The sequence below is a fragment of the Tursiops truncatus genome, chromosome 3 (genome assembly GCF_011762595.2).
Source record: "Tursiops truncatus isolate mTurTru1 chromosome 3, mTurTru1.mat.Y, whole genome shotgun sequence".
Classification (NCBI taxonomy): Eukaryota; Metazoa; Chordata; class Mammalia; order Artiodactyla; family Delphinidae; genus Tursiops; species Tursiops truncatus.
Genome location: NC_047036.1, coordinates 5,970,548 through 5,989,704, shown reverse-complemented (window position 1 = coordinate 5,989,704; position 19,157 = coordinate 5,970,548). Strand labels below are relative to the sequence as shown.

Genomic DNA, 19,157 nt, shown 5'->3' with positions numbered 1-19,157 from the left:
CTGGGTCCCCTAATATTTTTACGGGCCCACAGAAATGTTTTAATTTCGTTCAAAATCAGAACAATAACAACCAAAAAACCCAAGATTCTAAGCTCAAAGATTACATACATCTCCATGCTAACCCAGCATAAACTACGACTGTGAATATACTTTTAGGGAGGAGGGGGCGGACAAAGGCCCTAAGTCTCTCCATTGTAATCTGATCTGAGGGGCTGGCACCCCTGCTCACCAGATGCGCGGCATTCCCTGGTCCATCCCACACACCAGAGAAGGAATCTCAGCTTCAAGCAGCATCCCCAGCCTCGGTTGGGGGGACCAGATTCCCAGATGGCCCACGGCTTAAGACGGTCAGCCACTGCTCATGAGGCCAGTGGCCCTGACCATTGCAGAACCTGAGCCCACTGAAGAATCTGGGCTCTTCCAGAAAGAGAACAGCCACCAATTTACTCTGCATTTGCCTTTTGAAGTCTAACTCCAAACACCTTAATATGGACTTCTCCACTAAACAGAATCTTTTATAAGGTTGTCAAGGAAAGAAAACAGAACAGTATTCATTAAGAATGTATAAGCTTATAAACCACATTCTTTCCTAACCCCGCATCTGAATCATGCGTTTTTCTTAAGGCTAATGAATAAATGAAACAGTGGAACGCCCTCAGACCTTGAAGTACACGGGCCTCCCCCGTCCTTTATTCTGGCCCCAGTGGACAGGAAGATGAATGAAGCCACTGCAGCTCCCCCATGGCTGCTTCCTTAGGAGCTAGTTGAGTTTTCAAAATTCAGAGTATAAAACAAATAGAGTAGCTCAAAATAAAGTGAACAAAAACAGTGAAAACATTGTCAATCTAAATTAAATATGTTTATATATCCTCACCCCTCCTCCCTTCGCGGAAAAAAAAATTTACCATGTTATGTAAACTAAATGAAATGTACTAAAATGTCTTTATTAGTACTAAAATGTGTGAAAATGCCTTTAAGACATATCTTTAAAAAGACTTTTTAAATTTACCATACAATGCAAACTAAATAAAATGGGCTAAAATGCCTTTAAAAGAGACCTTGAGCATGGTATTACCTACTATCATGATAATGGGCTCCTATCTCTCCTGGACCGTTTCATCCTTTCCTGTTCAGTGCATTTTGGGGTAATTTGGGATCGCTTCTAATTGCCAAGCCTCCTAAACACCCATCGTTTTTATTTATCATGTGACAACTGCTTTGCTTCTTGGAGGTTTTTCCATAGAGCAACAGATTATCTGTATGTTCATTCTTTTCCACGTGCATTTTTCATTTTTTGTTAAACAGTACTGTTCTTCTTTTAGATGGTAAAGGACAGTCTAATGTAAAATACTTTTCTATAAAAAGGATATTTTAGTGACGTGCTTTGAAGTCCGACAGACTGAAGGTAGAAACCAATTTCCATCACTAACTGTAACTTGGAGTGAGCACGGGGCCTCCCTAAGTCCCTGTTCCCTCACATGAACAGAACTACAGACACTGCATGGCTGGCGGGGTTGAGTACGTCACTGGTGCACCATAAATGAGATTATTATCGTGGTGACCATCACTCCCTCTTTCCTGAATATCTGAGTACTTTCCACCAATGCTAGTCTGACTATTCCTTATTGAAATGATGCCAATTTTCCATTCTACATGATTATATATTTGATTACCACAAATTAATCTGAAGGGCTGTCACTGGGCAAAAAGAAATCAGCCTTTAGCTATGATACACATTTGCTTTTTTTTTTTTTTTTTTTTTCGTTACGCGGGCCTCTCACTGTTGTGGCCTCTCCCGTTGCGGAGCACAGGCTCTGGACGCGCAGGCTCAGCAGCCATGGCTCACGGGCCCAGCCACTCCGCGGCATGTGGGATCTTCCCGGACCGGGGCACGAACCTGTGTCCCCTGCATCGGCAAGCGGACTCTCAACCACTGCGCCACCAGGGAAGTGCCACATTTGCTTTTAAGTATATGTGTCACATAATGTATATGTGTGTGTTGTGTGTGTGTGATACGTGATAGAAAATATATTTTCTCATTCTTTCCCACATACATAGTCATACTCCATTTTACCATGAGGTGTGAAAGGAATAAATAAAAATTCTAACTAAAATATTCTATAAAACTATGACGAAATAAATCAAAGATGATCTCAATAAATATTCCATGTAAATAAATAGGAAGATATTCCGTGTACATAAATAGGAAGACAGTATTGTCAAGATGTCAGTTCTTTCCAAATTAATCTATAGATTCAATGCAAGGGCAATCGAAATCACAGCAAGTTAATTTTGTAGATATCAACACACGGATTCTAAAGTTTAAACGAAGAGGCAAAAGCCCCAGAATAGCCAACACGATGTTGAAGGAGAAGAACAAAGTTGGAGGACCCACACTGCCCGATTTCAAGACTCAGTACAAAGCAACCGTAATCAGGACAGAGTGGTAATGCAGAAGAGACAAATAGATCAACGGACTGGAAAGACCCACATTAATGTAGTCAACTGATGTTGACCAAGGCGCAAAGACAATTAAACGGAGAAAGGATAGAACAACTAAATAGATACCCACACGAAAATATGAATCTAGATACATACTTTACACCTTTCACAAAAATCAACTCAAAATGGATCATAGATCTAAACGTAAAATGCAAAATAATTGCGAAAAATTTTGAAAGTCTTCCCAAGAGCAAACTTGTGTTGTGCAGTAAAAGTGGTGCTCAGAGGGAAATGGTTCATCTTACAAGTTGAGCTGAATTGTCCTACTGTCAATTTGGCTTTGCTGGGAGTCACATTTCTTAGAGCCCCTTTCCCTCCACGGCTCTTGGTTAGAGTTGAACAGAAGAGGAATTTGTGCCAGAATTGGGAGGGGAAAGTGGAGCAAGTCCCCACCAGAATCCCCTTCCTGGAATGCTCCCAGGTGAGAGCTGGCCCTCGCAGGTGCCTGCACAAGATTTGGGAGGTGGAAGCCAAGCAGCCCCAGGAAGGGCGATGTGCAGGGTCAGATGTGGATGAGACACGTGTGGAGAAGCCTGGAGGGGCCCAGCCTGCCCGGCTCTGCCCTGCTCCACATGCAGCACTCTGACCAAAGCAGCCGGACCAGGCTCCCCACTACATTCCTTCCTGAAAGGGCTCCCTTCGGCGGGTGCACATCCCTGCACATCCTGATTGACCTAGTGACTCTCTGCTGATCTCAATGCTCCCTGTTGCTGCCAAGCTCCATAATAAGAAAGGAAGCTGAAAACTGGTGAATTAAAGATCCCACTTCAGAAATGTGGAAAAGAATGAAACCCAAAGAAAGTAGAAAGAAGATGCGGTGGTCAGGGACTTTCCAAAATATTCCCTATTTCCTTCTTCTGGGTTCCTTCTGGGTGTACTTTCTGACCTCCTTTGAAGTTCCAAGTAGCCATGCTTTGGCCAAAATAATGTGGACAGAAGCGAAGTGTTTCTCTCCTGGGCAGAGGCATGTAAATGCCAGTGACAGGTCTCACAGCACTTTCTCTCCATGGTACAATGATTACAGAAGCGTCTGTCATGAGGAGGACACCTACAGCCCAGCCCAGATGAGCAGAAGCTCCCTCCTGGCCCACACTGGCCAGGACGTGTATGCAAGAAGCAACCCTCTGGTGTGGGAGGTTTATTAACCCGTGGTGTGGGAGGTTTATTAACCAGTCACAACCTATAACATCTTTGCTGATACAAAAATTGGTACCTGAAATACAGTGCTGCCCCAAACCTAAAATATACAGCATTGATAGCTGCTAGGTGGCAGAAGCAGCAAGGAAACTATTATCAGAGACTGAAAAGTAGCAACCCAAGCTACGCAATGGTCCAACATTTGGTCAGAATATATTCCTGTCCTGGAAGGCAAAAGATGCTCTAATAGAATTGTAAGTCTACAGCAGGGCTCAGCGAGCTTCTTTGTAAGAGCCAGATCATAAATGTTTTAGGCTTCACTGGCTATAAGGTCTCTGTCACACTAAACACAGCCTGCTGTACCTTAAACACAGTCATAGATCATAGGCAAATGAATGGTCAGGCTATATTCCAATAAAACTTTATTTGAAAAAATAGGCAGTGGGTCAGATTTGGTCCCAGGCCAGAGTTTGTTTGACCCCTACTCTAGAAAGGGCCATCAAACACAATGTTACAAGTGTGGGTGTGTTGCTGCTCACTGCACTTGTTAAGGTACAAGAAAAATACAAGCTCAGAAAATAACTGATTGGTTGTAAGGAGGGATGAAAGGGAGGCAGAATTCTATGGATTTGTCAGAGGAAGAGGAAAATGCTTCTCAGTCTGAACCAGTAAATGACAGAACTTGGGTCCTAGAGTGATTAAAACCCAGCCATGTGCAGAAAAAAAAAAAATCAAACCTACTATTGAAGACAGAATGGATTAAGGTGCTTCAGACTAAAGCCCAACTAAAAGTATGGTGCCAGCAAATTCTTTCAACTGAACAAAAAGGCGCAGGGAAAAGAGAACCAGAAATTGTGTTTCCCAAACGGGCTCAAAGCATGCACAGACATAGAGAGAGGGAGCGAGAGAAAGACTGAGAGATAGATGGAGCGAAAAGGCAGAGAAATATAGCAAATCACAGAAGTATGTCTTGAAAAGAACATGACCTTTGACACCGGGAGATGAGTGAAATTAAACAGAGAAGAATTCAAAGAAGTTTTGAAAGATCTGTGTTTCCAAAAGAAATGCCAATGTGAACTTTTGCTGTTCTAAACAAAGGAAATTTGGGGTTCTCTATCTATGGCAAGAAAGAGGTGGAGAAAATTGCTCAGTCCCCAAGAAGGAAATATTCCCCAAAAATCAATCCAGCTGTGGTCAAAATGATGGCCAATAAGGAAGAACCTCCCCAGTGGAGGGTTCAGATGTCACAGGAAATAATAGACAGGGGTCTATTTCCAGGACAAGAGTCTGGATCTAATGAAGAAGCAATCCCCATCCCCAGGGCCAGGGACCCTCAAACTGTCTGCCCAGGGGAATTTATAATTGGTATGACGAGAGATTAATGAACGTGTGTCATTCTTCCCTTGGGATAATGGGAGCGTTTTGTGGCTATCCTTTGTGCGCTGGGTGGCTGAGTGGATGGTTGATAACATCTTCTTAGTCCACAGGTCTCCAGATCAAAAGAAGCCACAGGAGGGATAAATCAGGAGTTTGGGATGAATACACATACACCACTATATATAAGATAGATAACCAACAAGGACCTACTGCATAGCACAGGGAACTCTACTCAATATTCTGTAATAACCTATATAAGAAAAGAATCTAAAAAAGAATGAATATATATATATATATATATATATATATATATCTGAATTACTTTGCTGTATACCTGAAACTAACACAACATTATAAATCAGCTATACTCCAACAAAATTAAAATTTAAAAAAAAAAGAAGCCACATTCAGGCTTCATGGGAAATGACTGCTCAGCATTCCCTTTGAACAAACGAGTGCCCTTCATTCACAGATCCTAGACTCTGAGCTTCTTGCCATTAGTGGATGGGACATTGGAGTGGTCTCTCTTGAGAAAGGGATGTACGTATTTTCTTAAGGCAGGAGTAAACTAAATGTCTGGTGACCAGGTAGGTGCACCGTGGTAGTAATAGCCCTGTTAAACATTCTAGTTCACCTCTCTGTTATGGTTATGGTTTTGTCAGCAAAACTGGCTGCACTAATTCCCTTCCCTATATCCAAGCCCTTATGTAATTCTCTCCTACACTGACTCTGGCCCTGGCCACGTGACTCTCTTTGGACAATTTGACAACAGTTGCATGAAACAAAGACGTGAAAATACTTAGGTATTGGGGCTTGCCCTCTTCCTCGTTGATCTTTAGAACCCTACATGCAAAGTCGCTCAGGCTAGTTTGCTAAACGAGCCCAGTGACTCTGTCACCCTACCCAACATCCCTGGCTGACAGCCTGCCAACTGGCCTCATATGTCAATGAGGACGCCTTAGATGATCCAGCTACCAAATGACACACCAGCTGCCAGCTGACCACACAAACAAGAGATAGACCAGCAGAGATCAATTGAATAGCTAGAACGAAGAGATGACCCACAGAATTGTGAGCTAAATAAAATAGTTATTCCAATCTGTTAATTCTGGAGGCGGTTTGTTACGCAGAACAAGCTAACTGATGCATCCTCCTTGTAGGCATATGGGAATTTGATGTGTTATATAAGGTACTGTGGTAGACTGTATTTCCCACGAATGGGGGCCATAATATATCCCAACCCATATGTGACTGGCACTCCTCTCATCAAGTGAGGTTCTATGCCCTCCTCAACTGAACCTGGGCAGTTCTTTGTGACCATGATGGAAGTGGTGTTATCTGACTTCAGAGACAGGATTATAAGGATGCCATGCACTTCTACTTGATTCTTAGAGGATGGTCATTCTTGGAACCCAGCAACTATACTGTGAAGAAGTCAAGTAACCATGTGGAGAGGCATGTGAAGGTGTTTCAGCCAACAGTCCCAGTTGAGTTTCAGCTACCAGCCAGCAATGACCACTACACATGTAAGTGAGTAAGCCTCTAAGGACTCCAGTTCTCAGCCTTTAAGCCATCCCAATTGACACATGGAGCAGGGATGAGCTGCCATTGCCAAACCTGCCCAAGTTGCTGCTTCAGGAGGAAAATAAATGATGTTGATGTTTTCAACCGCTAAGTTTTCTGGGGGTTTTATGCAGCAAAAGATAACTAGGATACTTACTTGGTCAATGAAAAATGAATAAAAGTGATGTGTCACTTCCATGTGGAAGATGTCAATTGCCAGAGAGTGAAGCACTCTTTTCCTCCCTAGTGTAGCAATCAAGGAAAGAAGGATACTGTGGGATGCAACTTCCTTCATTCTAAATCTCTGAGTGACTGGTGTGAGAGAATTCCTCTGCTGACTCAAATTTACTGTGCAGCCTGAACAAAATATAAACCTTTACTGTGTTAAGCTATTAAGATTTTGGAGTTGTTTGTTTCCATAGCATATTCTAATATGTTCTGATTGACACAAGAGGTAACAAAGATAGAAAGCAAAAATGCAAATGTTTTGTCTTAATGTATGTTAAGACAAAACATACATCTGATGAGATTAAGTAAAAAAAGAAAGCACCTAAAAATAACACTATAAATAAAACCCGAAGATATAGTATATGTAAAGTGTAAAAATGAGAACAGTATTATCACATACATGCCATTAAACTTGAGAACTGGGACAAAATGCAAAGATTCCTAGAAAAGTCTTATTGAAACTGACTTGAGAAGTAAAGTTAGAAATACTATAATCCTATTACTATCAAAGATACTGAAGCAGAAATTTTAAAAATCTCTCTACAAAGAAAGCAACAAACCCATGTGGTTTTCTAAGCAAATTCTATCAACTCTAACATAATGAAAACTTTTAGAAAACTAAAAATGAAGGCCTATTCCGTGATTTATTTTATAAGACCAGAAAAACTTATAAAAGAAAAATGACAATTTGATAAAGAAAAATTCCAAACTCGTTTCACCAAAGAATATGCTTGCAAAAATCTTAAACAAAATGTTAGTACTTCATATCCAACATTTTATAAGAGATATCATAAAAACTGTGTTTGTATCAGGAATATAAAAATTGTTCAATAATAGAAAATTATTATCCATTACTTTGACATTAAAAAACAACAAAAAATCCTATAATTATCTCAATTTGGTAAAACTCAACACCCAATCACGTTTAAACTTTTTTTATAAATTAGAACAAAAGGGAATCTCAAAGGATATCTATAAAAATCTGTAACCAACATGATCCTAAGTGGATAAACTATGAAGGAATTCTATTTAAAACTAGGAAAAAGGGTAAGGATACCCTCAATCACAAGTTCTGTCAATAACACATTAGAGTTTCTAGCCAGTACAATAATACAAGAAAAAGAAATGAAATGCCTTAGGATTGGACAAAAGGAAATAAAACTCTCATTATTTGTAGATGATATGATTGTCTATGTAGAGAACCTGAAAGAATCTGCATTTCAGTTACCAGTAATAAAAAGGATATGATAAGTTGTGTAGCTATAAAATAATATCCAAAATTATATTCTTTTACATCATCAACAAAAGAGTAGAAATTCATAATTTTTAAAACATCATTTACAGTAAGCAATATAATACAAAATATCTTTTGGTACTCAGGAGTAAGAACAGCCTATAGAAAACTGTAAAACATTACTGAAGCACATAAATGGAGAGATAGCCCATGTTCATGGGTAGAAAAATTTAATATCATAAAATATCAATTATCAGCAATGAATCAATAGATTAATATAACACTAACAAAATCCCACTTGAGTTTTTTCATATTGAGGTTAAAATAAGTTGATTGTAAAATTTATATGGAAGAATAAAAATTCAATAATAACCAAGAAACTTTTCAAAGAGCTGAATGTTACTTCCCTTGCCCAATATAAATACGTATTATAAAGCTTAGTAATTATACTCTGTGTGTGTGCGTATTAAGAAAGAACAAAGGGCTTCCCTGGTGGCGCAGTGGTTGAGAGTCCGCCTGCCGATGCAGGGGACACGGATTCGTGCCCCGGTCCGGGAAGATCCCACATGCCGCGGAGCGGCTAGGCCCGTGAGCCATGGCCGCTGAGCCTGCGCGTCTGGAGCCTGTGCTCCGCAACGGGAGAGGCCACAACAGTGAGAGGCCCGCATACCGCAAAAAAAAAAAAAAAAAAAGAACAAAACTTAACCAATGGAAGAGAAAAGATAGCCCATAACAAACGACTCATATATGCAATTTTGATTTATAACAGATTTGGGGAAAGAAGTAACTAAAATGAATCAGTAAAAATTGATTCTCCACAAGAAAAAAAATATGTAAATGGACCTCAATCACCACTTTATACCACACATATACCACATGATATATATAGGGTATGTATGATAAAATGAACAAAAAGAAAAGCAAGAGAATGACAAACAAAAAGTGCAAATGAAGTTTACTTCTGAGGGTAGGTAGGGGAATGGGAGAGGTGCAGTGTAGACTGAAATACATTATTGGGGATATTCTAGTTTGGACTGGGTTCGTGGATGTTTAATTTTAGTGTAAATAAACAAGCAAGCCAAATAGATATAAATGAGGATTGAGCTCAAGAATCAAAGATTAATCAAATTAATCAAATGATAAATCCCATTCTGTGCACCTAAAGTCCAATTCCGAAGAATATGGATGTTATGTGTTTGAATTAACTGCAAGCCAATAATGGGAGAGGATTAGGTGTCAGATCAATCATGTGTGTGAACTATGTTAACATTTCTTCATTATTTCTTTCATTTTTATTCATCTGATCTCCTTATCCTCTGAATTTGTAACATCACATAGCTTTATTAGTTCTACTAATGCACCAGTCTAAAACTTCCTTTCCTTCACCATATGCACAGCTCACTAGTAGATAGAAATCTTAATTATTTTCCCTTTTTTATAGAGCTTAAAAAATCATACAGTACATTTAAAACACACGCAATAATTCAGCATTTGGGGTAAGCATGGAATGGAAGCCAGCACCTATGAGCTCTGGCCCGTCCTGGCTGTAATATCCCAGCATCACTACATCTGAGGGATGATAAAGGACACTGGTGGAAATTGGGTAGAAATTCTAATCCCAACACCCTGCAGTCAGGGCTCCCATCACCATGGTGCTGGTCCGCCATCGTCTCCACCAGGAACCTGCTGTAGGGTGGTTACCCTAGACACTTGATTTATTCATAAGATTCTCTCAGACAATAAGCATCATCTTGAGAAGTCTTCTCAAGAATTTCAACGTTCTAAAAAGAAGCCATTGTACTTTATGTTTGTATGTTTCAAAAGCAATAAATTATTCATTCAATAGATTTTAATTGAATAAAATATTCAATTAAACATTGAATATTGAAATCTTCCATTTCAAGCAAAAAGTGACTTGGTTCGACTCTGAGATACAATTGGCCTTATGCATTCCTAATGGTGGTGACCCAGGTCTGTATTCTCGTCCTTTCTGTCTTGGCACTGTCGTTCTACAGCCCTGGGCAGAGTCAGAAAACTAGTTGGCAGAGCTGCTCATGGAGTTTTTTAGGCTGAGTATCTCATAACTCTGCCCATCACTCTCACCTGAAGGTGGCACCTGGGGATGGAAGCATAAGCCTAAGTGAAAAGAGGGAGCAAAAATGATTATTTGTAACGTTGCCAGCAACGGATGAACGAATGAAGTCTTCCTCCAAACCTCTCCCGGTTCCCTTCTTTGTGATCTTTATTGTATCTTTATACAAATAGGGCATTGAAGCAACATTAGCAAAGTCTTAATTTGGCCATATGGATCAAACACACAAGCTGACTCAACAATCCTTTTCCCTCCCCCCAAACGCACCTGGTGGCTGCAAACCAGCATTGCCAGATGTGTATCTATTTCCTAGTTTGACACCAGGGAATTGCCTGGTAAATATTATCTTATCACTCTTGTTCATTTTACATTATATAACATTATCCAAAGCTAACAAAATTGAAAAAAATATGAAGGCCAATAGCAGTGTCAATTTGGCAGAATTTTAGTGCTAGAGAACGGTAACTTGTGTCACAATATGACTTTAATTAAACTATCTATGCTTCTCCATCTTTTTTTTTAAGTACCTCAAAGCTATATTCATACTTATCACATAAATAGAAAAACATCCCCTGTTCTTTCATACCCAGGTTTAAAAATTCTAGTACTCATTTAGTTGTCAGCCTGAAATACACCTACAGGGGACCTTGACAAGGAAAACCCTGTGTGCTCCAAGTATAATAATAAAAATGACCTACATTTGTTTTGGGTACGACATGTGCCCAGCTCTGTGCTAAATGTCCACAGGATCCATCTTACTTAGTTCCCAAAATATCTCCCTGAGCCTGGTTGTGTTATTCATTTTAGTCCACAGCAGATAAATTAATTTGTCAGGAACACTAAGTGGCAACATTGAGACCAGATCCAGGTCTAGTGACAGTTTTATGCTCTTAACAAGAGGCTACACAGTGGGAATGACAGCAGCTAAGGAAAAATGCATCTACCCCCTAAATTATCCATGTTAGTTAAGCACCTGCGATCTGGTTAGCACTGTATTAAATATGGGGGTGCTAAGTTTCTTCCCTGAAAAAACTAACAATTAGTTGAGGAGACAAGACGAACTGACAAAACTATTCTGCACATCAGATGACAGTCATGGAGTGGGTAAATTATTTCATGTAACAAATGAGCTTTGCAGGCATCAGAGGCAGCAACCAATACAGATAGGAATGCACAGCACAGGCTGACCTGTTTAAGCTCAGGAAGGAGAGCTTGAACTTGGATAAGCAGCACGGGGAGGGGGAGGCTTCGAGGAGAGGGGAAGCAGTGGAGGAGAGAGCAAAGCTAAAAAGGACCAGATGCAGACACTCTGAGCTCACGGCGTCCAGGCTAACAGACCACCCTAGTATGGACAGGTAAGTGGCAGCGTGTCGAAGGTGAGCTGCTTCTGGATGGAGTGCCACCCAGAGGGATGCCCATCCCAGTGCGGGCCCCAGCAGGCACTCCGTGAATATCAGTGAGGGAAGAATGAGTGAAGTCCAGTGGATCGTACTGATGTCAACATCGAGTTATAGAAGGAACTGGGGTACCAGCGGATTATGCACAAGCACCTAGCCCTGACTGTCCCATCACTAGCAATTCCTGAACAAACAGATCAAAGTAATTAATAGAATCATAAGACACCTTTACCAAAGTAACAGATCAGCTCTAACAGCATTATTATTTTTTAAATAGAATGTTTAAGTTAAAAAATACCAGTAAGTTTCACACAGAGCTCCACAGGAATGGATTTTACAGGCCACAGTATTCATGCCGGGGACTTGGCCAACGAAAGCAAAGTTGCAAATGCACCTGCTGCTTAATGGGAAAACCCTGGGAACATTCAGCATAAAGGAAATAAATGAAGTCTACCTCAATGAGTTAATCGTGGGGAAGCATCCCTACAGTTCTTTAACATTAAAAGAGAAAAAAATGGAAATGTAACCCCATCCACAGAATGAACCTTGAGGACTTTCCTATCAGCATGAAATTTCAAACAAGAAAACTGCTGCTGTGCTAGGACCAGAGCTGGGGATTCTAGATCTGCAGTGATCACCAGCCTAGTTCACGCAGGCAGAGTCAGACACCCAGCACCACAACTGCACCCTTAAAGACAAGAGCCACCGCCTTTGGGTTTCAGTTTCCTCCTCTGTAGCATGAGCGCCCTTCCAGCTCTAACACTATGTGACTACATGTTTTTCACAGCAACAATGAAAATGCAACTACAGAAGACCCAGTAATGACAACAGTTCCTGAGGGCATACTCTGTGCCAGGCATTCTTCTAAGTGCTTCACGTGTACTGACTGGGACCATCACCTTAGAAGGCAGGTACCATTTCATTTTACAAACAAGAAAACTGGGGCATAGAGGAGTTGAACAATTTGCCCAAGGTCACAGAGATGGAAAGGGACAAAGTCAAAATGCCAACACACACAGATGCTCTTAACCATTACACTCTGCCTTTTTTAAATGGAGAAGGCAAGGTACCGTGCATATATTTAATTATGCACTTTAATGTCCAAAGGATGCTTCCAAATCCTTTCTTGCTAGGCCTCTAAACTGCAACCATCTTTCCTGCAGAAAACTACAGTTTTTCACTGTCGTTTGTTTATACCACAGTTAAATCATAATTAAAGTGACTTATTGAATTACTGGTTGCAAATTACAAACACCTGCCAAGTAAGATTCTCCTGCACATACAGAGAAATTCGCAGAAAGACAGATCTTTAGCTACCTCCACTCCAATTCCTAAAAGCATGCACTACCCCTCCACCCCCAGAATTAAGAGACTAGAGAAAGTATGCAGAGAATTGCCTGCTCCTTAGAGGTGATGTCAGACGTATTTATCTGCCTTCTCCAGCCTTCCACTCCCCAAGAAAAGACTTCTCCCCATTGATCCTTCCACCCACTAGGGGCGCTGAAATAATGTCTGGAATAATAAAGCCAATTTGCCTCTACAATGATTGGATTCACTTATTCGTTTTGGAAGAATTAGGATTCTTTCTCCATGTATAGAGAAAAGAAACACTCATATACCTGCCCCTAGAAAAAACACCTGATGCTGGAAAACTGATTTGTAATGAAGTACTTACGGTCATTGTTTGAAATATCTAGAACACCGAATCACGGTAAAAGCAAGAAGGTAAATCATATTCTGTCAAATTCATACATATTACATATGTAATACTGATAAAAGTATATACTCATTTGGATATTACCAAACTAAAAAAAAAAACGGTCAAAAAAACCAGAAAAAAACTATTTTATTGCAATATCTGACTATTTAAAATTTATGGGAATGAAATTTTTCCATTCCAGTTGAAATATTGACCATCCCTAATCATAAATTTTAACCAAAACAAATCTGGCTGGAGCTAGCTGGTATTTGACAAACTAAAAAATTTATGCCAGCCTTTCCTAACCACGACGGGCAAATTTTGAGAAAAGTTGGCTGATTTTGGACATAATAAATGAGAGAGGATTTTATTCTGAGATGAGGTTTTCATGCATTTAGTAATAAGAACCAGTCCTGGAAAATGAAGCTACCTCATAAGACCTAGAACTTAAAGTTTGGTCTTATTAGTTCCAAGTTTTCTCATGCCAGAGGGTAATTTAATTTTGTTCACCATGCCCAGTACTATCATCAAAAACTTCCATCATAAGCAACAGAAAATATTTTTCCTATTATTAAACAAGATATTAAAATTCAAGACATGCTATCATATGTGCTATTTGTTTCGTCTTGATATTTCTTAACAAATATGGGATTAAACCTATTTAATCACTTTTTATGTAGAAAATAGTTAAGCAAGATAGTAAAGTTTCAATTCAGAATTTACTTTTTAAAATATAATAAAAATACTTTGCAGATTACCTTATCTTCGTGATCAATGATGCAGACGCATAGATTGACCATAGACTGAAATTAAGTGAAAGCAGATTGTGAATAATGCCAGTTAGGGAAATACTAAGTCAAGACAAAGCTTACTTTTTTTCTTTTTAAAAGATATTTCAAGTCACTTCACACAAAGGCAATTACATATACCAAAAAATCACTATGTACTTGGATACTATCAGGATCATCTTGTGACTCAAATGTTCCAGAAAACTATGGATATGCATTAAGAAAGTTACCAGACTTTTTCTACTACAAGAACTGATGGAAGTCTAGTGGAAATCAAAATCAGGCAGATTCAAGGGAAAGAAGAATCTGTCCTAGTGATTCCAGGAAAGCGCAGGAAGGTGGAAACCTGGGCAGGCCCCAGGCAGCTATTTCTGGCTCCCAGTGTAGATTTCTGGGAAGCCAAGCTCTGGTCAGTCTGAAAACTGAATTCACCCCACTCTGTGTGCACATGACTCCATGTTAACTCTGTCCCATCTTCCAATGCTCCTAACCTAGCCATCTTTGACTACATGGATGGATGTAGTAAAGTGGAACTGCTGTTTATGCTATTACTAAAAGCAAAATAGAAATGAGCTGTCCAGATCTCAGAACTGTACCAGTACTTCCTAAGGTCAAGTTGCAGAAGACAGTGCCCATTCCTCCCATGCATTTCCCAATGCCAGGCCCAGTAAGTAGCCCCAGTGCCCACTTGAAGGTAGCCTTTCCACCAGACCACGTCACCCTTCCTGATTCTGGAACATTTCTGCACAGCTCATCACCTAGAAGGATTTACAAAGTAGTCAGAGCATGGTTTAGGTAGAGCAAAGGACAGGATCCATTCCACCATCTCTGGACCTCACCCTGGGCTACAGCCATGCCATGGGAAATGCCTGCTTTGTACTTAAAGTGATTTAGCTGAATGCCAGGAGAGTGTGGGAATGATTGATTTATCAAGAAAAGTAAAGATGCCCGAATAAGCTTTTTAAAAAGATACCACTCCAGCATTTGCACCACGTGAAATGGAACATAAAGGAACTGGGTAAAGAAACACAAAGATCAAAGACAAATTAGAGAAGGGAGCTTTCAGCTGACTGTGCTGAATCCCTGACGACCCATTCAAGAACATCTACGTAGATCAAGGTTTAAGAAGTTAGAGATCTGTATGATAGCAAACAAAGTGGTGTGTGTAGGGGAGCATGAACTTCACATTTGTCTTTAAATATATTAATGGTGCTATAAATAGGCCATCACCTGCTCCTTCTTTTCCATTTGGAAGAGAACCAGCCAGAACGGGTTTGAATTACAGATTCAACAGAATCACAAGTAGCAATGTCCTGGCTGCTTTTTCCAGAGGAAAAGGGATGAGTTTTCTTCCCTGCAAGAATGGAAATGAGAAGGAGATGCTTTTAGAGACCCTGCTTGCCAATGAGACTGAGAAGAAGTCTCTCACCAGGTCCTCTTTGGCCCTATAAAGTGGTGAGAAGAGACAAAGATGCCATTCCAGGGAGCATTCCAGGCTGGTAACAAGGGTGTGAAGACTGCCGTGAACTCACACCCAGAATACAGAATTAAGGTGCTCTCTGCTCTATGTTGTATAATAAAAGACCCAGTTGTGATCGGTGGCATCGTGATGTTCTATTTACTTTCTAATTTCTATTCTTATCTCATTGAATTCCAGCAGAAGACAACACCTCTTGACTAGTGTGGGGAAAAAGAAAACTTCATTTTTTAAAGAACCCAGATGATAAGTTTTCCCATGCATAATATTAGAGCACCATCTGGCTCAGGATATGAAGAATAAATTGCCAAAAACCCAAGGACAGCTATTTTGCACACGTGTTGAAATAAAGCAAACACCCACACCTTTGCTCCAAGGACATGAATATAGGTGTATGTTTATATTCTAAGCTAAAAAGACATCATTCGATGCAGACATCCCCAGATCAACCACTGACCAAAAATATCTCACTGATTAATCAATGCCTGGCACTCGATCTGCACATACATATCACAGGCGGTGCAAAAGTTTGAACCACACCAACAGAAAGATCAGTAACAGGAAGCTTACCGCCATCTACAGATTTCCCCTCACCGCTCACGGGAGTGAGCCAAGGATTTCTACTCGAAAAATATAAATTGGCAAAATTGACATCAGCTGTGGAGTTGCATTACGCTCCCAGTGATGAAATCCAGTTTAAAAACCTGTGCAAAACAAGTAAACACGACTAACTACCTCTCTAGAAATAGGAAATCAACGGTTCACGGATGCTTGTTACTTATACACTTGGAGGCTGAAGATTCACAACAGGTCAACACCCCATCTCGCCCTGTCTATGGGACTAAACCATACAGATTTAAAGGCAAATATGCATAATAAAATACTTGTTTTCATTTCTCCTCTCCATTCACCACTTTCCCGAGGCAGGCTTTTTAGAGAGTTAAATAACTAAAACGCCAGCTCAGGGGCTGGGCAGCGGTCTCGCGAAGAGGCGCGAGGCTGATTCGGAGGGACACAGACCTAGTGGAGCGGCTGTTGCGGCCAGCGGCGCCGAGTGGAAAGCGCGGCGAGTTTGCCAGCGGGTGTGCAGAGGTGGAAAACGCACACCCGGGCCGTCCACCCAGTGCACACCCCGGCAACTTTATTTTGGGCAGAACCTTCCGAGGAAACTTTTCTCTCGCCCTCAGTTCTCGCCCAAGCCAGGTCGGCCGCGGGCAGGCAGGAGGCGCAGGGCGCCGCGGGCAGAGGGGTAGCCCCGGGCGGGACGCGGCTCGGCGGGTACCTCCCTCTCCTCTCGGGGCCCCGGGGCGCGCGGGCAGGTCCCGCAGGGAGGCCACTCACCAGCCGGAGAGCGAAGAAGACGGCGAGCAGGGCGAGGCAGGCGCCCATGACGATGAGAAGCAGAAAGACGATGAGCGGGTGCTGCTGGCTCATGCGGTAGTACGACTCGTAGAGCCAGTCCCGGGACCGCTGCAGCCTGTCGCCGTCGCCGCCGCCGCCTGCCGCCGCCGCCGCCGCCGCCTCGGCGCGGTCCCGCAGGTAGCGGCGCCGCCGCATCGCCTCCTGCCACATCGGGGCGGTTCACGGGGCGCCCGCCGAGCGCGCCCGGCCGGGGCCGCGCCGCCCGCTAGCCCGCAGCCGCCCGCGTCCCAGCCCCGCGCTGCCTCGGCCGGCCGCGCTGCCCGCGCTCCGAGCTGCGCGCAGGGGCCTCCGGCGCGGGCGGAGCTCGGCGCCCCGGGCTGGGCGCGCTGACGCGCGGGCGGGGGCCGGGCGGCGGCCTCGGGGGCAGCTCCCGGCGGCGCCGCTGCCGCCACCGCGCGGGAGGGGCGGGTGCGACAGGGGGCGCTCGACCCGCCTCTGCCCGCACCCCGCGCGGCGCAGCCAGGCCTCCACCCACCGCCGCCCCCCGACGGCCGTGTCGCGCGCCGGGCACGGCGGGGGGCCGGCGCGCCCAGCCGCGTGCTGGGAGGGGAGAGGCGGGGGCCGCGCCCCAGCCCCGGGGGTCCCTCTCTTAGACCCACCCACGATCAGCGCGGGCAAGGTCCACCTCCCCTCCGCTGTCTCAGCCTGGGGTCGGGCGGGGGCTCCCACCGTGCCCTGCGCGGTCCCCGAGCGTGGCCTGGGGGTTCCCGCTTCCTGCCGCCCTCACCTCCGACCTCGCTCAGAAGACTGCGGAGGCTCCTAACTCCTCTCCACTGGCTCCAAGTGCGGCGGGGAGGGGCCCTCCCACCCTCCAGTCCCCCCAGGCTCTGAGTGGTGTGCGGGGGGTGGGTAGGACAGGGTGCTTTCACGCTCCTCCCCACTTTCTCAGAGCGTAGCCGGGAGGAGACCTCCCATCCTTTGGTATCCCCTACTCGGAGGGTCGCGGGAACTTTCTCTTTTTCACCCTCTGTGCGCTCGCAGGAGGGATTCCCCTCCCCTCCGCATCCCTTAATGGGTAGGGGGTTCCCACCCTCCTCTTCTTCAACTCAGCACAGCGGGCTTGGGGGCTCTCACGGTCCTCCCCACTCTCTTAGAGAGCAGGGGGCTTCCCTGCGGTGGGCGGGAAGACGCTGGGACGCGAGGAGACCCCCTGGCCGAGAACAGCTCCAAATGCGCAATGGAGAAGCGAGGCGGACACCCGCCCGTGTGATTGAGCGCTGCACTCCGCCACGTCCTCGGGTAGGCCGCCTTACTTGCGCCCTGCAGTTTCAGCTTAAGTCACACTTTGGAGGTACCCGATAGGGCAAGGTTCTCCGTATCGGAGTTTAGAGGGAGCCCTCTGGTCGGTCCACGGCCCCCGCCGAGCCCCTGCTGTCCGGCAGGGATGGCAGCGAGGGCGCGACCGGGGAGAGTGGCTGGGCGCTGGTGCGGGCAGGGTTGGCTCTGGGATTCGCTTCCTCCACGTCACCTCGGGGGACTGGGCGCGGGGGCCGATGTCTGCAGGGGCAGTGTCCCCCTCCTGACACTGCTGGGGTCGAGCCCGCTGGCCCTCTCCCTGGGCGGTAGGGGAGCTCCTTGGTGCTCTCCAAAGGAGCCTACCCTTTTGGAGGGTTCCTCCTAGTCGAGAGTTGGCTGTACCCAAGACCCGCAAATCCCACCTCCACCCGAAGCCTAAGGAATCCGAGGCACCGCGATCCTCCCCCCTCGGGCACCAGCACACGGCCGGGGGTTGTTCCTATGCCCTTGTCTGTTCCAGTACCAGACCAGCGCAGGGGGCCCTGAGCCCTGGCACTGCCTAACACTTGGGAAACCTTCACGAACTGTCCCACTGCCCGCTCTTGGCCCTCCTGTCCCCCTGCGGGACAGAGGCATGTGAGCTGGGTAGCTGCGTGCCCAGGGACGGCAGGACCCAGCCCACGAGGGGAGAGCGGCCCGGAGCCTTCTAGTGACTTTATTTTTAGCCAGAGTTAATGCCTGCTCTGCTCAGGGGGTGTAGACCAGAGAAGGGCACAGCTCTGCCACCGGCTGCCCGAGACCTTGGCCGGTGGGTAAGGATGGGGGACAAAAAGGAAGCATGTCCCGGACACTGGATCCTTGGCCAGGGACCCTGTCCACCAGACTCCACCAAGTCCTGGGCCTTCCCTCCTGCCCTAGACCTGCAGAGGAGAAGAAATGGAAGGAGGCAACGAATGGGAGAAGCCCCCTACCCCGAACGTGTCCTGGGGGTCCCATGGCCTCCTG

At 44.4% G+C, this 19,157-nt stretch overlaps 1 protein-coding gene across 1 annotated transcript in view; it reads right to left on the bottom strand.

Annotated features, from left to right (window-relative positions):
- ADCY2 (adenylate cyclase 2) overlaps positions 1-17,275 on the bottom strand; it is a 433,534-nt gene extending 416,259 nt beyond the window's left edge. The window contains exon 1 of the mRNA XM_019951134.3: positions 16,836-17,275. Coding sequence (XP_019806693.1) covers positions 16,836-17,066 — 231 coding nt within the window. The 5' untranslated portion in view covers positions 17,067-17,275. The remainder of the gene's footprint in view (positions 1-16,835) is intronic.
- Between the last annotated feature and the right edge of the window lie 1,882 nt (positions 17,276-19,157).